The sequence below is a fragment of the Punica granatum genome, chromosome 4, assembly GCF_007655135.1.
Source record: "Punica granatum isolate Tunisia-2019 chromosome 4, ASM765513v2, whole genome shotgun sequence".
Lineage (NCBI taxonomy): Eukaryota > Viridiplantae > Streptophyta > Magnoliopsida > Myrtales > Lythraceae > Punica > Punica granatum.
Genome location: NC_045130.1, coordinates 6,083,216 through 6,102,493, shown reverse-complemented (window position 1 = coordinate 6,102,493; position 19,278 = coordinate 6,083,216). Strand labels below are relative to the sequence as shown.

Genomic DNA, 19,278 nt, shown 5'->3' with positions numbered 1-19,278 from the left:
ATTTTAGCAGGACACAAGTTGCAGGACCCGTGCTCAACAAACATCTAACTTAGCTGCCCCTGCCGGCCCTGCTGTTTCCCTCGCTGCCCGTTACAAGGACCATATGCAATTTCAGAACTGCTTTGGATAAACTCAGTAACAGTGGTCAGAGGCAAGACACTTAATAGCCAGATGCAAACATCAATACCCCCCTCCAGCCATACTTCTCGAGGGTTTTACTTGCTTGGACAGTAAGTGAGCACGGGGAAGATACCTCTCTGCACCAATGTGGCCAAAAATGCTGATTCTGCTAGAGATAACAACTGTTAACCGTCACCAGCAGTCAAATTTTGGCCATGATAGTTTTTGTTTTCCTCATTAATAGTCAGTGCACCATGCGCAGCTGCCTTAAAATTGCCCATTAAAACAACTGCCGGAACCAAGACAAACGTAGATGTTCTTCCCAACAGTCAGAGTGAGACAAGTAAGAACTGGTACTAGAGATACATAAGAGCACGAGATTGGACAATGTAAAAACAACCAAATAAAACAATAGCTATATCAGACAGGTCGTGTGCTGGAAACTCAACTGCTGCATTACTATAAGCCTATACCGTTACCCACCGCGAAACTTGATCACGATCACAACAAAGATCAGAGCAATACTACACCAAGATTGTGAACAAACAAGTATTCATATCTTCTATAACTTTGAGATGAAAAATGATCAACTATAATGTACATGACTTTCAAATTAGTTCACCGTAAAACTTGGATGTGGTGAGCAACCAATTTGCCTGACTATGGAATACAATAGCAATCAGTGTCAGATATTGGTACATTAAAGAACCGAAGCAAGGCCCAAAAATGATGGGAACTTCAACCCGTATTTCCTATCGCAAAATTTTAACTTCCACAACTAGTCCAGGCTCAGAAAGAACCTATAAAGCAGTGAAGAGAAAACCGAAAGGCAATACGTGGGAGAATCTGCCCTTTCGCTCGGCGTGCTGGAGGAACTTCCTTAGCGTCCTCCATGTGAAAGCTAAGCTCAGCAGATTCACCAAAGAATACCCGAAATCTATCTCCCTTTTCATTCGTTCACAGCTTTTGATGAGATTCTATAAGAAGGGCATTGAGCATGATGTGAATCGCAGCATTATAAACTGCTGCATCGTAATGCATCCCATCCTCCGTGCACCTTTTCCCACAATTCCTAGTTAAGGAATGGATGTCCAGCAACAAGAGAGGGCCGCCGAACTGCCGCAAAATCTTGCTTTGATGAAGCTCGATCTCGTAGGCATTGAATGCTGCATCGTCCATCCTCTCCCTCTTCTCTTTGGTGTTGAGCATCGAGTTTATAAGCATCGGCATTCCAAGCCAGAAAAAGGGCGGCGGCCTAAAGGACACAGATCCAGTCACAGGTCCATCATCCCCCAACTCAGGAGAAAGTGGCAATAAGGATGTAACCGAACCCTTCAAGAGCTCTAAAGAAACCCCGTAATCCGAAGCATTGTGGACATGAAGCATATGCCACAGCCCCGAACCCATCACCAGCACATCCGGGTAGCTCGAATTCTGCTTAAGTTCAACCATTAAGTCCGTCAAATTTGAGGCGAATGGAGCCCAAACGAAATCCAACTTCATCCCGATATCAGACACCACAATCTGATAATTGCTGTGCCTCTTGAACAGATCGCCCCGGACCGAGTCCATCCGCTCGGAATCCAAAACCAAACTCAGCAGCGCGAGAGCCACAAGGCGGGCCTGGGAGTCCCCGGCCACAACCACCCATGACCCGTTTAGCAGATCAGATGTGTCAGGGCGGCCAAGCTTCTGGAACTCGCACTCCGAGACGGGTCCAGTCTGGGGCCAGCCCCACGACTTGAGGTAGTACACGGAACCATTGACACTGCTAACGGGGTCGACATCGAAGACGATCTCATGCAAGAGCGAGAGGCAGGAGTCGCGATTATTACCCGAATCAACAGCAGCGGAGGAGGACGAGGACGAGGAGGTGGAGGAGGCGGGGGAGGACATGAAGTCGGAGATGGAGGGGAAGTAAGGGGACAAGTGGACGCCGACGGCGAGGGAGATGAAGAGGGCGCCACTGAAAAACAGCATCTTGTTACGGCTGAGGTGCCAGCCCGCCATCCCCATCGGCACGAACAGCACTATGCATGCGGCCAACACCCCCAGCTGGACGGCCCCCAACATCATAGACCGACCCAACAGCGCCGAATCAGATGTCACCACGACATCATCTCCAACCTCGTTTGCTCTCCTGCTCCTGTTCCGACGTCCTTGTCCTTGAAACAAACGGTGGGTGAGGGGAGATTTTCAGTTGGGTTCGACCTCCACCCGGATAGAAATTGATAGCAACGGAGCAACGGCAACAGTTGGGGGGGGGGGGGGTTGGGTTTGGTGCTCTAGCTTTGGATTTGGGATCGATGGAGATCGTGAGATTCTCTCTTCTGGACTTCAGGAATGGAGGATTCAAGATCCCTTTTGTGGAAACCCGCACCGTTTTCCCGATCTGCACATTCTGGAAACCGCGTTTTCCATTTTCCCCCGCTGGCTTGCAGAGGAAAAGGGGATCATAGCATAGGAACAAAGATTATATGGTTATTATTATGAAAATGATTAATTAAACTTCAATCATGTGCTCCTCAAAACTAGTAAATTGCATGGGCCAATTGTGAGTTTTTTTTTATGCCTAATGTGTGTCTTTTTGAATTAATTTTTCACAAAATAATGCTGACATTTTATTAGTTTCTTACCTTAATTGATTATATTAATCATCATATTTGATAAAAAATAGTAATTTCCAAATTTAACTAGACGTGGTAAGAAACTTCTTATTTTTTTTTAATAAATTGACTTATTATTTTTGTAAGAAGTTCAATGATTTGCATACATTAAGACAACAAAATCTTAAATGATCACACCTCATAACGATGTGATGAGAAAAAATCGATAAGATTATTTTAATTAAAAAAAATTATCATGATTAATCGAATAATTAACACTTATTATTTAGTTTATTGTAATTTAATTAGTGCTTCTTCACATCACGTGTCGAAATAGAATCACATAATAATCTCTTCATTGAGACTCTTCATTAAATTATAATTTCTTTAGTGAGAGTCTTGTTATTGTTTTTTGAGTATTAATTTGTTTGAATCGGAGGGGCGGGTGATTATGGAAGGTAGTTGTAATAATGTATCCCCTCATAAATACTTCATCCCCACCCAAACAAGCTCTTTAAATGCACTTTTTAGCATGTTCCGCATCTACAAACGGGCCCTTAAGAGTGTCGTCAATTAGGTTGGCCTGAATATAATTAATCCCAAAGTAGACCTATGCATCAAAGCCAATAGCAGAGGATCTAATCATTTGTTCCATGTTACATTCCTTTTATCATCTACGTATCTATCTGTCTATATGATATATACGAAGTTGTATCACAACAGTAATCGGTGTAGAAAGGTAATTTTTCAAATAGCATAAGGTCATAAATATAAATCTTTAAGTAATATTTAAGATTAAAAACATACTATTTTAAAGAAAATAATAGTACTTTCTTAATGATATACATGAATTAAATGCAAATAAATAGCGACGTATTAATTCATTTTAATTAAATAATTATCAAAAAAATAAATTATATAGACCTGCATATTTATAAATAACATATGTTTATATACGTATACTTCACTCTCACTCCATTAAATTAGATTAAAATGACAAATTTATAGTGACTAAGAGTTTATCTCTCAAAATATTTAATAATTTTAATCTATATATATATAGTATTTAGAAAATAATATTTGATATTATAACTGTTACTTTGAATCATCTTTAATTTTTCTTACTAGCATTTGAACAATTTTACTTTAGAAAGTTGTCTCTTATTAAACATTTTAATTGTGATATCAAAATTTAAAAATTATCATTGAAAATAACCACTCTAGCTAGCCCATGTATCGCACGAGCATAACGCTTGTATATATATATATATATATATATATGTCACTTGAATTTACTCCTCAATTGGTTAACATGGTTTGGATCTTCCATAATCTGCTTAGATTCTATTCGTATGTTGCATGGATAAGATAAGTTACTTTTCAGTCAGTTGACATAGTTCAAATTATCCATAATTGGCGTAGAATCTAATTATAAATCACTTGAATATGATTAGTATTGCTCTTCAATCGGTTTGATATGATTTCATATCATCTGTTGTAACAGGTGAATCCAATTATGATATTTTACTGAGGAAATTTCCTGCCAATATAAGTTGCATGTGAATTAATAAGGAGCCATTTCCAGCTCAAACTCAGGGAATTTATTTCATAATTTCATTCTTGAAAATTTTGCCTTTGAAAAATTGTAATTATAAAAAGCCAGGAAACAGGTCTTTATTTTTTAAATAAACATCGGGTTATTCAACCAAAAAGAAGATCGGGCTCGGGTCTGTCGATCCGTACCCGGGAGAAGCATCCCGGCAACAGGGGGCGGGTAATGATCCGCGATCCCGAGCAGAGCGGCGGCGTCGTAGCAGTAGAGAGAGGGAGAGAGAGAGAAGAGTGATCGGCGATATATAGAAGGAATTCAGGCTTAGCACTCGTCAGTGCGATGAATTTCGCGTCTGTGGTTGACCCCAACCAACCCCGTCCCTCGTCCATAGCTGCGGAAAGGATCGGTCAACGGAGATGGACGCTCAGCAGCTCGTGTGGAAGGGGGCAATACCCTTGCAGATTCATCTCCACGAGTCCGAAGTCACCACCCTCCCTCCTCCTCCCCCTCTCCTCGTAAGTGTTTCTCGTCTCACTTGTCTCTTAAGTCCTCTCCCTCCTTCATTCTAGCTTCAGTGGAAGAAGGGTTCTCATAAAAATGCTTTCTGGGTCTTGGATCGAAGGTTTTAGCTCCTCGGATTGGCTATCTGCCGCTGCTGGTACCCCAGATAAGGCCTCACTTCAGCAGTGCTCTGCCTCCCGGGGTCGATACCGTCTGGTTCGAGTACAAGAGCTTGCCCCTGAAATGGTCTGCCTCCTGTTTGTTTCTCTTCCCTTTGCTGCGGTGCTGATCGTGGACTTGTCTGACTTAGCTTGTTGCTGGATTGGGGGTTTTTGCAGGTACATTCCAACTGGGGTTCTCTTTGACCTCTTGTGTGCAGAGCCCGAGCGGCCTTGGAATCTGACGGTATGGAGCCCCTGTGCCTCTTTTGTCCGCCCCCCCTAAGAATGCCTGCATTGCGAATTGAGCTAGATGTTGTTATTCCATCATATAGGATTTCTTGGGGCATCCCGGGATTGATATATGAGTACATTACCTTGATCGAATTGAAACCTTTTCAAAGGAAATAGTGGCGATCTCTTTTCAACTCGTATATGTGATCAGCCCGATGTGTAATATCGATAGGAATAAACTGAGATATGGATGTGGATTGAACTTGGCTCTAATGATTGTCTATCTTGATGCGAAACCATCCAGATCAAGAATCTTCTTGTATATTTCTCAGAAGTTGCGTGCCTTCTTCAGGTACATTTCAGAGGGTATCCAGGAAACATACTGATCCCTTGTGAAGGTGAGGACTGCGTTAAGTGGAGTTTCATCAATTCATTGAAGGAGGTTAGCTTTCTTTTCCTGTAGCTCTACAAGACAAGGCTTTCATTCATACTTCACAGGATTTTAGGACTTTCATCTTTTGGCCTTGAAAATTATATGATTTTTTTTTTGCTTGATTTGGTAGTGAACCTTATTGTGAATGAGCTGTCCATGGTTCGGTTTTGGATATTCCTGCAAAACAAATGGTTTGGTAGATAGTATTTGAAAGTCATTTAACTTCAAAGCAAAATTAGCTTGCGCTTAAGTGTGGATAGGTTTTGCTCTTATTCCTAGCAGCAACTGGCAACACAGCCACAAATTGAGAGCTAACTATTTCTTTGGATGAGAGATTTAATCTGAAGAGAAATTCCTTGCCTTTAGTTCATTTCATCGATAAAGATTGTTTATGTTTGCAGGCAGCTTATATCATAAATGGAAACTGCAAGAATGTTATGAATATGTCACAACCTGATCAGCTGGAGCTATGGCGCAGTGTCTCAAATGGTAAGCTTGCCAACTATGAGATAAATTCATCTAGGTTTTAAATGGGAAAAGACTTATCAGGAATTAGTTGCGTTAGTCTGATGTTAATCATTTAATTCTGAGAAATATTCTGATGCTGCACCAATTTCGTGTCATCGAGAATTTCTAAACTCTAGATGTCAGTGTTATGTAATTCAGGTTTCACTTGATTTTGTCAGCATCTTGTGTCATTTATGAATTGAGGTATTGCATAATATATATGACACCTAATGAATACTGGCTTCTGCAAATTAAGTCGATATCATTTTATGCTTCCTGGAATCCCATGCCCTTCCTTTCGTTTCATTTCTGGTTTTTCAGAAAGCAAAATGATTTATTGTTTTTTGGAATTTCTTAAATGCATTTTCCATGTTCTTTATCATTTGATAGCGATAAAGTTACCTTTCTAATTTCCTTACAATATCCTTTTTGGGCATGTTAAATTGCTTTAGGTGAAATAATATCCACATTTGAGAATTGCAGGTGATTTAGAAGCCTACAGACAAGTATCGTCAAAGCTTAAACTGGGAATGATTGAGGATGAATACTCTATAAACACAAACTCAATTACACTCAAATCTCAAGCGCGGAGTGCTGAGACCGATGTGGCTGGACAAGTGAGGACAGGTTTGGAAATCCTCTGCTTCACTTAAATTAATTCAGAAAGTGTGTTTTCCTAAATTTTATCAATTTCTTTTTCACATTTTCTGCATATTGAAAATTTTGCTAGTCTTTGGTTTGGTCGGTTGTTAATCATATATTCTTTCAGCTTTCTTCAGTTAGAATACCAGTTCGATTGTACGTTTGGACCATTAATGAAGATTTTGAGGATTTAGAAGATGCACCTCAAATAGATAGCTGGGACAAGATCTCCTACCTAAATCGTCCTTTTGAAATCCTCAAAGAAGACAGTAAGTCAATGCTGCCATTGTTCCTTTTAGTTGCCCTCCAAAAATCGTTTCTGCGATATCATTTTTCCTTTTTAAAGAATCATTTTCTCTTTGTTCCGCATTACTGTCTTGGTTTCTGCTGAATTTGTTTATAATAAGCAACCTAATTAAAAGGTCACTCTTCTCGCTCCTATCCAAAGTTAAATAAGAAGATTATGGAGCCAGTCGTGATTTTGAGATGCCGATTCATCATTCTCATTTTTGAATTGCAGACAAATGCTTCACGCTGTCTGAAGCGATCAAGACTCTTCTGCCGGAACTTTTCAGCCCTAGAAACCCTGGAATGGAAGAAGAACGATCTAAAGTGGTAACTGAGAACGAAAGTACAGCTCCTTCAGAAGACACAGGCGTGAGGACTGAAGATCAAGGAGGAAGAGCAAGTGCATCCCTGGATTCTCAGTCGTTGGCCAACCTTGCAGAGATCAAGTTTGTGCGGATCCAAGGGATTGAACCGAGACTGGATATTCCCTTCTCTTGGGTTGCGAATAACCTGATGTTCCCCGAGTATTTTATCCATGTATGTGTCTGTGTAAGAGTTGCTCAAGAAAATAGCCAGTGATACCTATTAAGTAGTATCCTCTCATTCCTGAAATCCCTTTTGAAGGAGTAAATTCCATACCGATGAAATTCGTTCATTGTAAGTAAATGTACAGGAATATCATGGAAATGTTAATTTGGACCATCTTGGAGATCTGCTATCACAGTTTTTCTTTTGTTTTCGTTTTTGCCTGGTTTCACTGTAATGAATCGGGAAAACTTAGTAGAAAATAGAAGATCGTTTGGCGGATGGACCAAACTATGCTTGAGAAACCGAAGGATGGGCGGGCCGTTTGCTTTCTGAAGTGCAAGTTTCGAGAGTTGTTACGGCTGAGTTTAATTAACCAAGAAGTTCTATCACGGGGCATATTCTGTTTCAGGAGCCTCCAGTTGCAAACTTCCATAGCTACTAACAAGAAAGGGATTATTACGAGGGCCCTGAGAGGCTGAGACATCAATGTGCTGCTCATCTATAAGTTCGGAACTCTCTTGTTCGACTATATCGGGGACCTGAGATTGGACAGAACTGCTAAGGAGATGGCTAAGGCTGGAAAGTTGCTCCTTTTGGACTGCTGGGTCAGTCCGTTCTGTATGCGGGTCAAGATTGCGCTAGGCGAGAAAGGGGTTGATTTCGAGCTCCAGGAGGAGAACCTGTTTGGGGGTAAGAGTGAGCTACTGCTCACTTCCAACCCGGTTTACCAGAAGGTGCCAGTGCTGCTCCACGAAGGGAAACCGTTATGCGAGTCCACCATCATCGTTGCATACCTCGACGAGACCTGGGCCTCCCCACCCTTGCTCCCACCCTGTTCATACGGGCGAGCCCAGGCCCGGTTCTGGGCCGACTTTGTTGACAAAAAGGTCGACCATTCTATCATTGTTTCTCCATTTGTTAAAACCTCGCTTGAAATATGTACATACTTTGCCCACACATCATTCGGTTTGGTGGTTAGGTGTTTGATACCGGAAAGGGGATATGGGGCAGCATCGGAGAAGAAAAGGAGGCGGCCACCAAGAGCTTCATTGAGATCCTGAAGCAGCTCGAGGCTGAAGCGCTCAAAGAGAACTACTTCGGTGGTGATACGTTCGGGTTTGTGGACATCATAACAATCGCCGTGACCTCATGGTTCCCTGTCTATGAGAAGTTCGGAGGCTTCAAGGTGGAGGACCACTGCCCAAAGCTCTCGGCCTGGATCAGGAGGTGCATGCAGAGGGAGACTGTCGCCAAGGTCATCCCCGACCCAGAGAAGGTCTGCGAGTTCGTGGCCATGATGAGAAAGATGCACGGTCTCGAGTAGGCATATACGAGACCGTGGATAATAGCTTTGTTTGGAATGTACTGTTCCATCATTACCTCTTCAAATAAGGGATGAAAAATATGGTTGAGAATAAATCATTTTCCTTCATCTTGCAAAGTCATAAAGAACAAAGATAATCTGACCATGCAGGTTTGAGGTCGTTTCAGTCGTCATTCCATTTCGCATTCTCGAGACCATCTAAGCCCCATGAATATCAATATTAACAACAAGAGAAAAGAACACTGCGAGCATGTATACGATCAATGAGATAGACAGATCTTTTTCGCACTAGATGATGTTTATAGGTATTTACATATTTCCCGGTAGTATTCATCAAAATTTAAATTCTGTGCAAATTGGAGCATCGATAATGCACATCAAAGAAAAAGCGAAACACTCCGTAACATGCACAGGGGTGCAGGAAATAATAAGCAGTAGCCTCGATCTTAGGTTGAGCAAACGCTCCAAGCGCTGACAGAAGTTTATTGATCAATAATCTAGCCTTTCAGAAGCGAGGTACTTCGCCGAACCTAGTTCAGGTGCCCTGCTGCATTCCTATTCCAAGATAAATAGGATGGATCCCCGAGCGGCCTGCACAAATTTACATGAATCAGACATTATTGCATTAACATAACTGGACTGCTTGTGGAGCAAAATCTCAGGTCGATTAACCAGACAAGAAGCAAAAGTCAAATGTAGAAGGGTGGTGTGTGTTCAAGCCCTGGTCTATTCGTTACTCACTCGGTGAACCTATTGGTATACTTCATGTTCCTTTTTACTTTAAAAAATTGAAAAAGCCATACTTCAAAGCTACCATTGACATAAGAGGTCATGCATTGGAATAGAGGGGCATGAATGATCATGTAGATTAAAATTCGGAATTCTGTCATTAGGTAAGTTTTGAAACATAGGCAAGTAGCATACAGCTAATTTAATAGCAAGAACTAGCATCAAATACAGGAGGGATTACTCACCTTGGCTTGAGGACGTAGACAAGTATGAAGCTTATTGCCAGGAAGAGGCAGAGGCCACCGATGGTGAGATAAGCTACTCCCAAGAAGTCGTTCTTTCCACCCATCCAACTTGTAGTTGATAAAACCAATTTCTTATTGCCCCCGAAGCTATAGGTGTTGTAATTGTTCTCAATTATAACAGTAATATTATCATTTGGTTCAAGATCTACTTCTATCTTCCCATAAAGCTTTCTGAAAGTTGGGAGTGCTGCAGGTCGCATCCAGACAATGAGATCCTCTTGTTGGCTCAGCTGATACATGCAAAAGCGAGCAAGCCATTCAAAATGACTGAATATATTTCAACAAAAAATATAATAACAAAAGAAGATGCATATACATACTCATGCACATGTTCCTCATCCAATCATCTTGTAAAAATGAAATGTCAAGAAACTACAAATTTTGAGCTTTTATATAACTAGAACACGTGCTTACAGGAATGCTCGAGTTAAGTTTTGCACCGCCAATCAGAGCACCGCTCTGGAAGTTCTTAGGATAGACATCAGATCCAAACTTATGCTCTCGATCACTCTTCCATGCTATACCCTTCTTGTTGACCTCGAGCACTTTATCTTTCACGGAGAACTTATATGTATCATTAAACATACTCCATGCAATCAGGCCGCAAGGAATGATAGGTTGACCATTGGATGTGAAATCCTCCGGTTTACAGTCAGATGAGCTGCGCTCATTTTTTGGACTCCACAGCTGTTTGTCATCTCTGCTCTTTACGTATCTGCCAAAAAAATTTTTGCACCAAAACATGACCAGTTTTATTATCAAAGGGCTCGATACCTATATTACGTCAGGATGATTCTGTAGTCATATTCTCTGCATCATACATGGTAATCGAATATCTCCGAAAAGACAGCGATGTCTTCCTATTATGTAATTTAGCATTAGTCACACCCCCCCCCCCCCCCCCCCCCCCCCCCCCCGGCCCCTCCTAATGCACATAAAGCAGCTTAGATACAAGGAAAATATCTGCAGGAAACCTCAAGCCAGAGATATAACATACACACTTACCGGCGATGATTTTGGTAAAAGTTACTGATCTGGTAATAAACATAAATAGGACTCTTCATTTGCTTCTGAACCTGCAAGTAATTAAATTGTTTGAGAAAGACGCAGGGTGCAATGGTCAAGGATGAAAGTAAGCATATAAGTGCAGCCATAAAATAGACTTACAGTTAAAGTCCTGACGCAAGTCTTGTTTGCCTTTGCATCCTCAATAAATCCGACACCATCATCACTGACATTCCTCGGGATGCAATCTCGATCATACCGGTCCACTATTTCCACAACCTATGAGTCAAAGTAAACTGATGTCTCAATGCTCCATATCAAGCTGATATTTAGTTTCATCGTGATAATATTGGTGTCATATTTACTCTTTGTGAAGCGAACAAGGAGGCAAGACCAATTGGAATAAAGATGACCCCAATGGAAATAAATGCTGTAATGACCTGAAAGTCACAAATAAAAGACAAATTACAAATGGGAGCAGAATCCATAAATAATTACTTAAGGAATGCGAGGACATAGGAAGATGTACCCATCCCGGCGTTAGAATTGGTTTGCAAGCAGGAAGCTCTTGTTGAGAAAACCTGGAATCTGTGGAAGAAAAACAAACAGATCAGACCAGGAAAGAAAATGTATTGGTAAACTCCCCAAGTCCGAAACCAATAACTGTGCAAAATAACAGCTTCGGAGAAAGAGTGCTCTGAGGAGAATACTAAATGATCACTACACTCAATCCTTGATCACTCAGCTGAAGATAGAAAACAAATAAGAAGATAAAAGGAACTGACATTCATATGCATTCCCATTTCTAAATCACGGATCCAAAGATCAATTGCCCTCGTTCTCGGTACTGATAGTTCGCAAATATTTTATTGCTTTTATCAGCGAAAATATATATAAAACCCAATTGCCCACATCTGAGATCAGAACATTTTCAATCAGAAAAGCTTTTCCGGGAACAGAAAGGAAACTTTCAATTCTCTTCGCCTTGTGATCGGTTGAAGCAGAATACAAATTCGAAAGAAGCCGTAGCTGTTTTGCAAAAGTTTCTTCCTTTTTCAGTCACATAATCGAAAATGTTAATGACAATCAGCCAGAGAAACCATCAACCACCATGTTGTAGCAAGCAATGGCATCATCATCCACATAGTCCAAGATATTCAACCACCATTTTCACCGAATTTCTTCCTTTTTCATAAGGTATTCATAACACCCCCCTCGCAAACTGAGATACCATCAACCAACATCTAGTCACAAACAACGGCATTGTGCAATCCCTGTCCCGCAGTTTCTGGACATCAAAAGAAATCATCCGAAGGAGGACAAACATCCACGAATTTTCCGTTTAGGCATGCGACTGCAATGCATGATGAAGCGGATGATTCGAATGTGAATTGGTTCGTAAAATACGAATAATGCGTCCAAAATAACGAGACGGAACGATGGAAGGAGACGGGATTGAGATTCTATCATAGAGCATTAACGGAAGGTTAGAACATAGAGAGAGAGAGAGAGAGAGGGGGGGGGGGGGGATGAGAAGATGATGTACATTTGGGTTTGCGGGACTTCTTGGCAAGTTCCGGGGCGCCATTGCCGCCTCCACCGGAGCTCGTTCCGCCTCTATCCGCCATGTCCTCCTTCTCCTTCTACCTCTCCCTCCGTCGCCTCCCTCTCCCTCCGCTTCTGTTATAATTTTCGGTCTCTCTTCTTTTTTCCTTCGTTGGCAATTATTTTACTTTATCTATTTTCCAAAACAAAAATATTTATTTATTTATTTATTTATTCAAGGGTTAGATTCAGTGAACTTTTTGGCTTATTGGATGCTCGAACAGCAAATACTCGAGAAATGATGCGACATGGAGCTTTCAGAATTCGTGCGGTTTGGTCTGGGAAATTCCGCGATGATGTGATTTGCCATATATAGAAATTGCATGAAAATATCTAGCGGTGTGATTCGGCGAGTTGAGACCGTTCACGATTCTTCTATCTCCATTTCCACGTGTAATGGATTGATCGATGTTTATGATGAATTTCGACATGAGAACTCAATAATTCTGATATAGGATGGAGTCCTATTAATTAATCGTGTACTCTACATAGTTACTAGTCATCTGCTATTATAATGATACCCTTTTATTAATGTTTTAGGTCCATCACAATGAATAGTATCCGAACATCCGAAGGCATATCAGAGTCGAACTCGCTTACGAGAGAATACGATTCACCTCAAGTTGTCATGTCTCCTGTGCTCAATTTGCAATTCATTTTCAATGAAATCGATTCTTCTCGACATGTTTCTCGACTTTTTATTCCTTTCTATGTAGCGTTTCTTGACAATTTATGATAAATTGAATTCCAGCTTTTATACAAAAAATTTACCCCTATGATATATATATTTTTCACAAATTAGTTTACTTTCTATAGTAATAATAATAATAATAAACTTTTGAGAAAGTCAGCGTCAGTTGGGGTTGACGTCGGTTGGACAAGGATATTTTTTAGTCTGATTACCAGATTTATATAAATTAATAAATCTTTAAAAATCTTTCCTCGTATACGAGTATATGGATATATATAAATTGATAATTCAATATTATACTGGCAAAAACATCTGATCTGCACAAGAAATTTGTCACTACAAATGACTGTTTACTAACATATGCCGTTAACATGAGCGCGGAGAATGGCATTCTCTATATTTCGTGCTCGACTATGTCGCGGATCCCACTTGACATTGTGTACTGTCCGAGAAACTATTTCTCGGCTTCAGGATGGATAGTCGATTAAAGTATGCCTAAATCTGCCAAATGGGACCTAACGTAGCACATTCCACATTCCTTCTTTCTTGTGATCATGTCGTCATCGCTCTAATCTTTGTAAAACCATTACTAACTACGACTGACATGATAACAGTTAGTACATTTGCTTTTTAGCAACGCCCGTGTTATATATGGTCTTTATAACTTGTAACGAAATACAAATTCATGTTTTATTTAGAGCTTATACGGAAGTATACAACGATGATAATATTCCAACACTTTCCTTTCCGGAGAAATGATAAAGTGCAAAGGAAAAGGCCCCCTTTTCTTATTTGTTTTGGCCCTTTTAAGCTCCAAGCATCCTGAGAGAGATAGAGAGTGACATAAAAAGTGGGCTGAGTACTCTGCGGCGTAGGTATAAGTAAACTACGGAGTCGGTTCGATTCGATGAAACATGAGGCAGTTGAGAGTCTTTACCTCTGCAAACGGGACTGCGACCTCCTGGTGATGCAATCAGTCAATCACCAACACACACGAAAATTTGTCAGTTTATAAGTCTGAATTCTGTTTGATATTCATAGCAAGTGATATGATATGGAGTACTTGCCTCTGTGTGGCCTTCGGGGCTGGAGGTAGCTGTGGAGCTTCATCGATCCGTACTGGAATAGTTTTCACCTGTTTGTTACATGATCATGAAATTAAACCCGACCCCAAAGCCTAAATTTGTAGATGGAAGAATTGCAATATTAGTTTAACAGCATACGAGATAAAAAGAGCAAACGGAAAACGACTTACGGAGTTCCTGAACTGGAGATTATATAGCATCTGGATGTATCTCTGCTTGGCTAACTTCTGATCTTTGTTCAGTTGCCTCCAGAAGCTATAGATGCACCCCATATTCAGCACCTTGTTCGCGTATATTTTCCAGGTATAGCTGTAAAACCCGAAGAACCCAGACTTAGAATTTGATTGGAGAGGAAATGAAACGCTTTAGAAAAGTAATGGAAGGCGAAAAGGTTGACGGAGTATTGTACCATTCGTTTATGCGTTTCAGGCCCTCCGTTGAGTATTTGTTCCAGTATTCGCTGTCCAAACTGCACTTCTCGAAGAAATCAGCGATCTTGTTGCTTGACTCGTCTCCGTTGGTGGGATCGACATGGAAGCCTGAGACCCCGTCCATGATGATTTCGGCAGGCCCACCCTGATTGGTTGCAAACGTGGGCAGCCCACAGTTCATGGCCTCGATGACTGTGAGGCCAAATGCCTCGTACAGGGCGGGCTGAACGAATGCTCCTTTGGTGTCAGCGATACACCTGTAGAGTTCTCCATTCCGTTGCCGGTCAGTCTGTGCTGCAATCCACCGGAACTGTCCCTTGAGCTGGTACGTCTCTATCAGCGCATGCATCTTTTTTATCTCGGCCATCTCTTCTCGGTCCTTGGATTTGTTCGGATCAAAGAATCCCCCGACGATTACCAGGTTGACCAAGTTCCGGAGCCTTGGGTTCTTTCCATACCACTCTGTTAAGCCTGTCAAGTTCTTTACCACATCGACCCTCGCCATCGAGAATATAATGGGCTTCTTCTTGTCGGCGAGATATCCACTGTTCATTGATATAGCGTTAGAGCGACCGGATCTACTGCAAGCTTAATATTATAGAACGTTGAACTGATAAAGATTACATTGCTACTGTTGTCAAAGTCTAGAACTAACCCTGAGTTCGGACGAAATACTTACATGTGCTCCTCATTTTCAGTCTTATTGTATAGCAGTTCGTCAATTGCGGAATAGAACTGTTTGAATCGTCTTTCTTTCTCGTAGTATGGAAAATAAACTGATTGATCGGCACCAGGGGAAGCAATGTTAAATTTTGGATCGAAAACGTTTATTCCCGAGACAACTCTGCAAAGCCCTGGAAGCGTGAATGCTGCATGACTCTCGTACTGCCCAGGTCGATCTTTGCTGCAAATTGAACATATATCGTAAGGGTCCTGGTGATCTGGTATGATAAAAATAATAATAGTAATGATTGCATTTGCATAGTTCTGTGACTTACCTTCCAGCGATTTCCTGGTATGTGCTTGTAATGATGAAATCTGTTGCATTCATCGCTATCGTGTCGGCCATGAATTGGCATGAGAAGTGGTACTTCGGTTCAAGTTCCTTCCACTTGAGGTCGGAATCCTCGTACTTGGTTTTTTCCAAGGCATGTGCTATGGTGCCCTGTTTTAGAAGTACTTTATGGGCTTAGAAGGCAGCAGGTAAACGAGAAGTACGGTAAAGGTAGCAGCAGAACTGATGGAGTGGCCAGGAAGAAACCTGAGTGATGCCGAGTTTACTTGCCATCAGAGAAGCCACCAAGTTCCCATCGGTATAGTTCCCGATTATGAGATCGGGTTTCCCTTCCATGTGGTCAAGGATCTTAGCAGTAGCATCCTGATGATCAGGTAAAAACAACAAACCATCAATATCAGCAATCAATTATCAGAAGCAATAGTACTGTCAGAAGTTTCCAAAAGTTCGTGTCTGCACTTGCCTGAACAAAGTTCTCAAGATAGGGGTATATGTCGAAACGGGAGACCCACTGGCGGAGGACCCCATTTTCTGTTCTGAAAGGCATCCGCAGGATCTTGCTGTACTTCGTTCCATTTATAGGTTCCACTTCCTGGTTGCAATTGGTCCCCTTGGCATCAGGTATGAGCCTTGTAACCTGTCATGATCAGCAAAGCCACATTTCCGTAAGATCATCGAGAAAGAAAGACCCTCAGAGGCTGCATTTGGCACAAAGTCATCAAAAGGAATACTAATAGAATAATCTTTGTACGATGGGATCCGTATCTGTTCCAACCTGAAATATTTCCAATCCAATCACAACCTAAGGGGATAAGGACATGTGCTCTTGAATGAAAACTTACCACAAGGATCTGAGGTTTCACGTTGATTCCTTGTTGCTTACCCCGGAGAAGCAATTCTTCCTCCAGAGCCTTGACTTGATCCAATATGTAAACTACCTGAAACAGCATCGCAAGATCATCGCTGTTGTTTCCTTGCATTTAAAGCACGAAAGGATGCGATCAACTTCCCGGAAATTTCGCACCTGCCCACCAGTATCGGGCAATCCCAGGACATCAGATTGTCCAAAATACCCGTGAGGAGAGAATATCACAATGTTGAATATCATCGGAATCTTGCTGAAGAACTTCTCCAAGTTATCTGGGTCCGGTGCTTGGAGTACTTCAGAGAGAGATCTCACTGTTTCCATTACTCGTTCCGCGGTATCACCCCAACCTTTCTCGAAGCCCCACTCCTTGAACCTCATTTCAAATTTTTGGTACGGGGTGTCATTGGGGAGTGCTGAGAGGGAAGCTTCTGCTATGATTAGTGCTGACTGAAGCTTTGATGTGTTATTCAATGTATCATTTATCATGAGATCCTGCAATAGTAGAATTCCATGAACATTGGAACTGATCCTTAATCACGTCCAAGAGGAGAAGGCAATAACATAAAATCTCTGCCACTTACTTCCCCTTGGAAGTTGAGTTTTGCTAAGAAATCCACGAGAGGCTGTGCACTGTCGTCCCCTCTGCTCAACTTCGAGGATAGAAATTTTGAAATGAAATCGACTCCATTTCCTATGGAGGAGGATAAGGTCATGTGAGGAGTCAGGAAGTCGAATGCCCCAAAGTCCACCTCCAGAGCATTTTCATCTTTTGCCCTGCGATGACCATTGGATATATTTTGACAATTGTCTACCACAATAATGCAGTTGAATGTCGCACAAAAAATGGGGAAAGAAAATGATATACCATTCTTCATCATAGATCATTTCCTTGTACTTCAAGTAATCAGCAACATTGATGTGCTCAGCAGCCAAATCGTCCGACCTCACTTTGGTGAATTCCCAGTATCCAGGATTCCGCCTGATAGCAAAAATGATATGCGGAGGAACGACAATTGCTTCCTGGACAAACAGAATATTAAATATCAAAATTAGCAGGCATAGAGACGATCTAATCGCTGCTGCTTGTTACCACTGGGCGTGGTAGTAATCATTGTGGGGATATGTAACGGAAAAATGGACCATGTCTAAAGGAAGCTAGTTGGACCGAGGCCTGATCTTGTTTAGAATCAGAAAAAAGAAGATGGAGGTATTGGAGAATCAACCTGAGTGTAACATACAATGAATCCAAGGTCGCTGCCCAGGACCTGGTCCCGCTCGGACTTGTCCTCTATCACTTTCTCCATCTCGTCCATCAAGTGGTGGAGCTTCATCACCCGTTTTCCCTTCTCCATGTACTGAGCAAAGCACCTTCTCATGTGGAGCCGACTCTGTCTCAGGGCATCGGTGAGAGACTGCGTCCTGTTCAATGCGGGGCTAGAAGTCATGATTACAGCAAAACTCAACTAAGAAAGAAAGAAAGACTCGAGTTCAGCTGTTGCTTGCGTTTGAGATGTTTGCACACCTCTATATATATAGAGCGATCAGGTTCACTGCGGCTCGGCATTGTTTGGTTGATGACTGATTCCCATGATTCACACGAAGCTTGCTTATGGGAAAAAGGAAGAGTTCCAGGATGAAGAGAAGGAACATTCTGTCAGGCCAGGACGGGAAGAAAAGGAAAGGAATCTCTCTGCCTGATCTAAGAGCATCATTCCTTCCTTTATATGAAAGTAACAACGAGACCTGCTAACTTCTCAACAACTCACCCTCTCATTTGTCTCATCGAAGAACATCCCGGTGGGAAAAGGCCAAGAGAAGATCCTGTTCGGATTCGCCACGCCTTCCTTTTTTGACAGAACACTGAATTCAGGCCAGAAATGTCAGACAGATGCTAAGAGAGTTCGGGTTGGCTGCATTCCTAATTTCCTAGTAGCATTACAAGTTCACCATACTTTCTGTCCAGTAGACTGTTGCGAGTTTTCTTTATTCCAGAAGTCTTGTCTGGCGAATATGGTTTCCATATTCCATGAAATCATGTCCAATCACGCCTGATGGTAATGGATTTTCTTTTTTGATTTCAAAATGTTCTTTGCTATCTTCCTTCTAGATCCTGTCAGTTGGAACCAAGAACTAATCTCCATAGATACAAACACACAAACGCGCGTATATATTTCATTCCTCGTGTCCTAAAAATCTTAAATGGCACATTGCCGCTGTTGTAGTTGCAAAGAACAAGCAAAAGCAGTTTCTGTATTTCCCCTCCGGTAAAAAATAGTTGTATTATCTCTTGTTAGGTTCATGAACCATTTACCAGTGAAAGTACCGAACACGGAGGAACCATAGCAGGTTTCCGGGTCTCGAGAAAAATCACTCCACCTTTCCAATGAGTGTCCTTATGAGACGAGACACTCTTTAGATTGTAATCTGGACTCCAGGACTTATGAAATCTATGTCTGAGATAGAGGAGAAGCCATGTTTTACTAGAACTATGCTTTTCTTTTTTTGCATGCATGAACGAAGATACTGTAACTTCAAGCAGATTTTTGCGCAACTCGAATCCGATTGGAACAATGCAGATTTCAATGGTTATGGAACGGATCTAGGAATTCAATCCGAGGGAAGCAAAACTAGAGAGGAGGTAAAGAAAGAGT

At 41.6% G+C, this 19,278-nt stretch overlaps 5 protein-coding genes across 7 annotated transcripts; 2 read left to right on the top strand and 3 right to left on the bottom strand.

The window, feature by feature from the left end:
- Positions 1-655: 655 nt before the first annotated feature.
- Positions 656-2,589, bottom strand: LOC116203722. The gene has a single exon (XM_031535610.1). It carries the CDS (start codon positions 2,194-2,196, stop codon positions 1,078-1,080), a length of 1,119 nt encoding a protein of 372 aa, XP_031391470.1. The 5' UTR covers positions 2,197-2,589; the 3' UTR covers positions 656-1,077.
- A 1,887-nt stretch (positions 2,590-4,476) lies between these two features.
- Positions 4,477-7,759, top strand: LOC116203718 (autophagy protein 5). Its single transcript, XM_031535603.1, has 8 exons — positions 4,477-4,793; positions 4,901-5,025; positions 5,118-5,184; positions 5,524-5,613; positions 6,006-6,093; positions 6,595-6,738; positions 6,891-7,022; positions 7,274-7,759. Exons 1-8 carry the CDS (start codon positions 4,695-4,697, stop codon positions 7,618-7,620), a joined length of 1,092 nt encoding a protein of 363 aa, XP_031391463.1. The 5' UTR covers positions 4,477-4,694; the 3' UTR covers positions 7,621-7,759.
- Positions 7,760-7,882: 123 nt separating this feature from the next.
- Positions 7,883-9,053, top strand: LOC116203720 (glutathione S-transferase U19-like). The gene is made up of 2 exons (XM_031535605.1): positions 7,883-8,456; positions 8,549-9,053. Exons 1-2 carry the CDS (start codon positions 8,136-8,138, stop codon positions 8,891-8,893), a joined length of 666 nt encoding a protein of 221 aa, XP_031391465.1. The 5' UTR covers positions 7,883-8,135; the 3' UTR covers positions 8,894-9,053.
- A 72-nt stretch (positions 9,054-9,125) lies between these two features.
- LOC116203719 (ALA-interacting subunit 5-like) lies at positions 9,126-12,648 on the bottom strand. Its single transcript, XM_031535604.1, has 8 exons — positions 12,479-12,648; positions 11,462-11,520; positions 11,298-11,372; positions 11,095-11,211; positions 10,933-11,003; positions 10,342-10,642; positions 9,868-10,157; positions 9,126-9,484 (listed from the first exon to the last, which is right to left on the bottom strand). The coding sequence occupies exons 1-8, from the start codon at positions 12,558-12,560 to the stop codon at positions 9,424-9,426; spliced, it is 1,056 nt and encodes a 351-aa protein (XP_031391464.1). The 5' UTR covers positions 12,561-12,648; the 3' UTR covers positions 9,126-9,423.
- Positions 12,649-13,882: 1,234 nt separating this feature from the next.
- LOC116203716 (sucrose synthase 5-like) lies at positions 13,883-18,267 on the bottom strand. Of its 3 annotated transcripts, XM_031535601.1 has the most exons (15): positions 18,150-18,267; positions 17,851-18,046; positions 17,493-17,647; positions 17,209-17,401; positions 16,784-17,119; positions 16,602-16,697; positions 16,223-16,396; positions 16,006-16,122; positions 15,743-15,909; positions 15,424-15,648; positions 14,723-15,289; positions 14,484-14,622; positions 14,296-14,363; positions 14,166-14,189; positions 13,883-14,050 (listed from the first exon to the last, which is right to left on the bottom strand). In XM_031535601.1, exons 2-15 carry the CDS (start codon positions 18,001-18,003, stop codon positions 14,035-14,037), a joined length of 2,430 nt encoding a protein of 809 aa, XP_031391461.1. In that variant the 5' UTR covers positions 18,004-18,046; positions 18,150-18,267; the 3' UTR covers positions 13,883-14,034. The 3 variants fall into 3 exon arrangements, with proteins under 3 accessions (XP_031391461.1, XP_031391459.1, XP_031391460.1); XM_031535599.1 differs by lacking the exon at positions 18,150-18,267 and having other exon boundaries at positions 17,851-18,131; XM_031535600.1 differs by lacking the exon at positions 18,150-18,267 and having other exon boundaries at positions 17,866-18,131.
- Between the last annotated feature and the right edge of the window lie 1,011 nt (positions 18,268-19,278).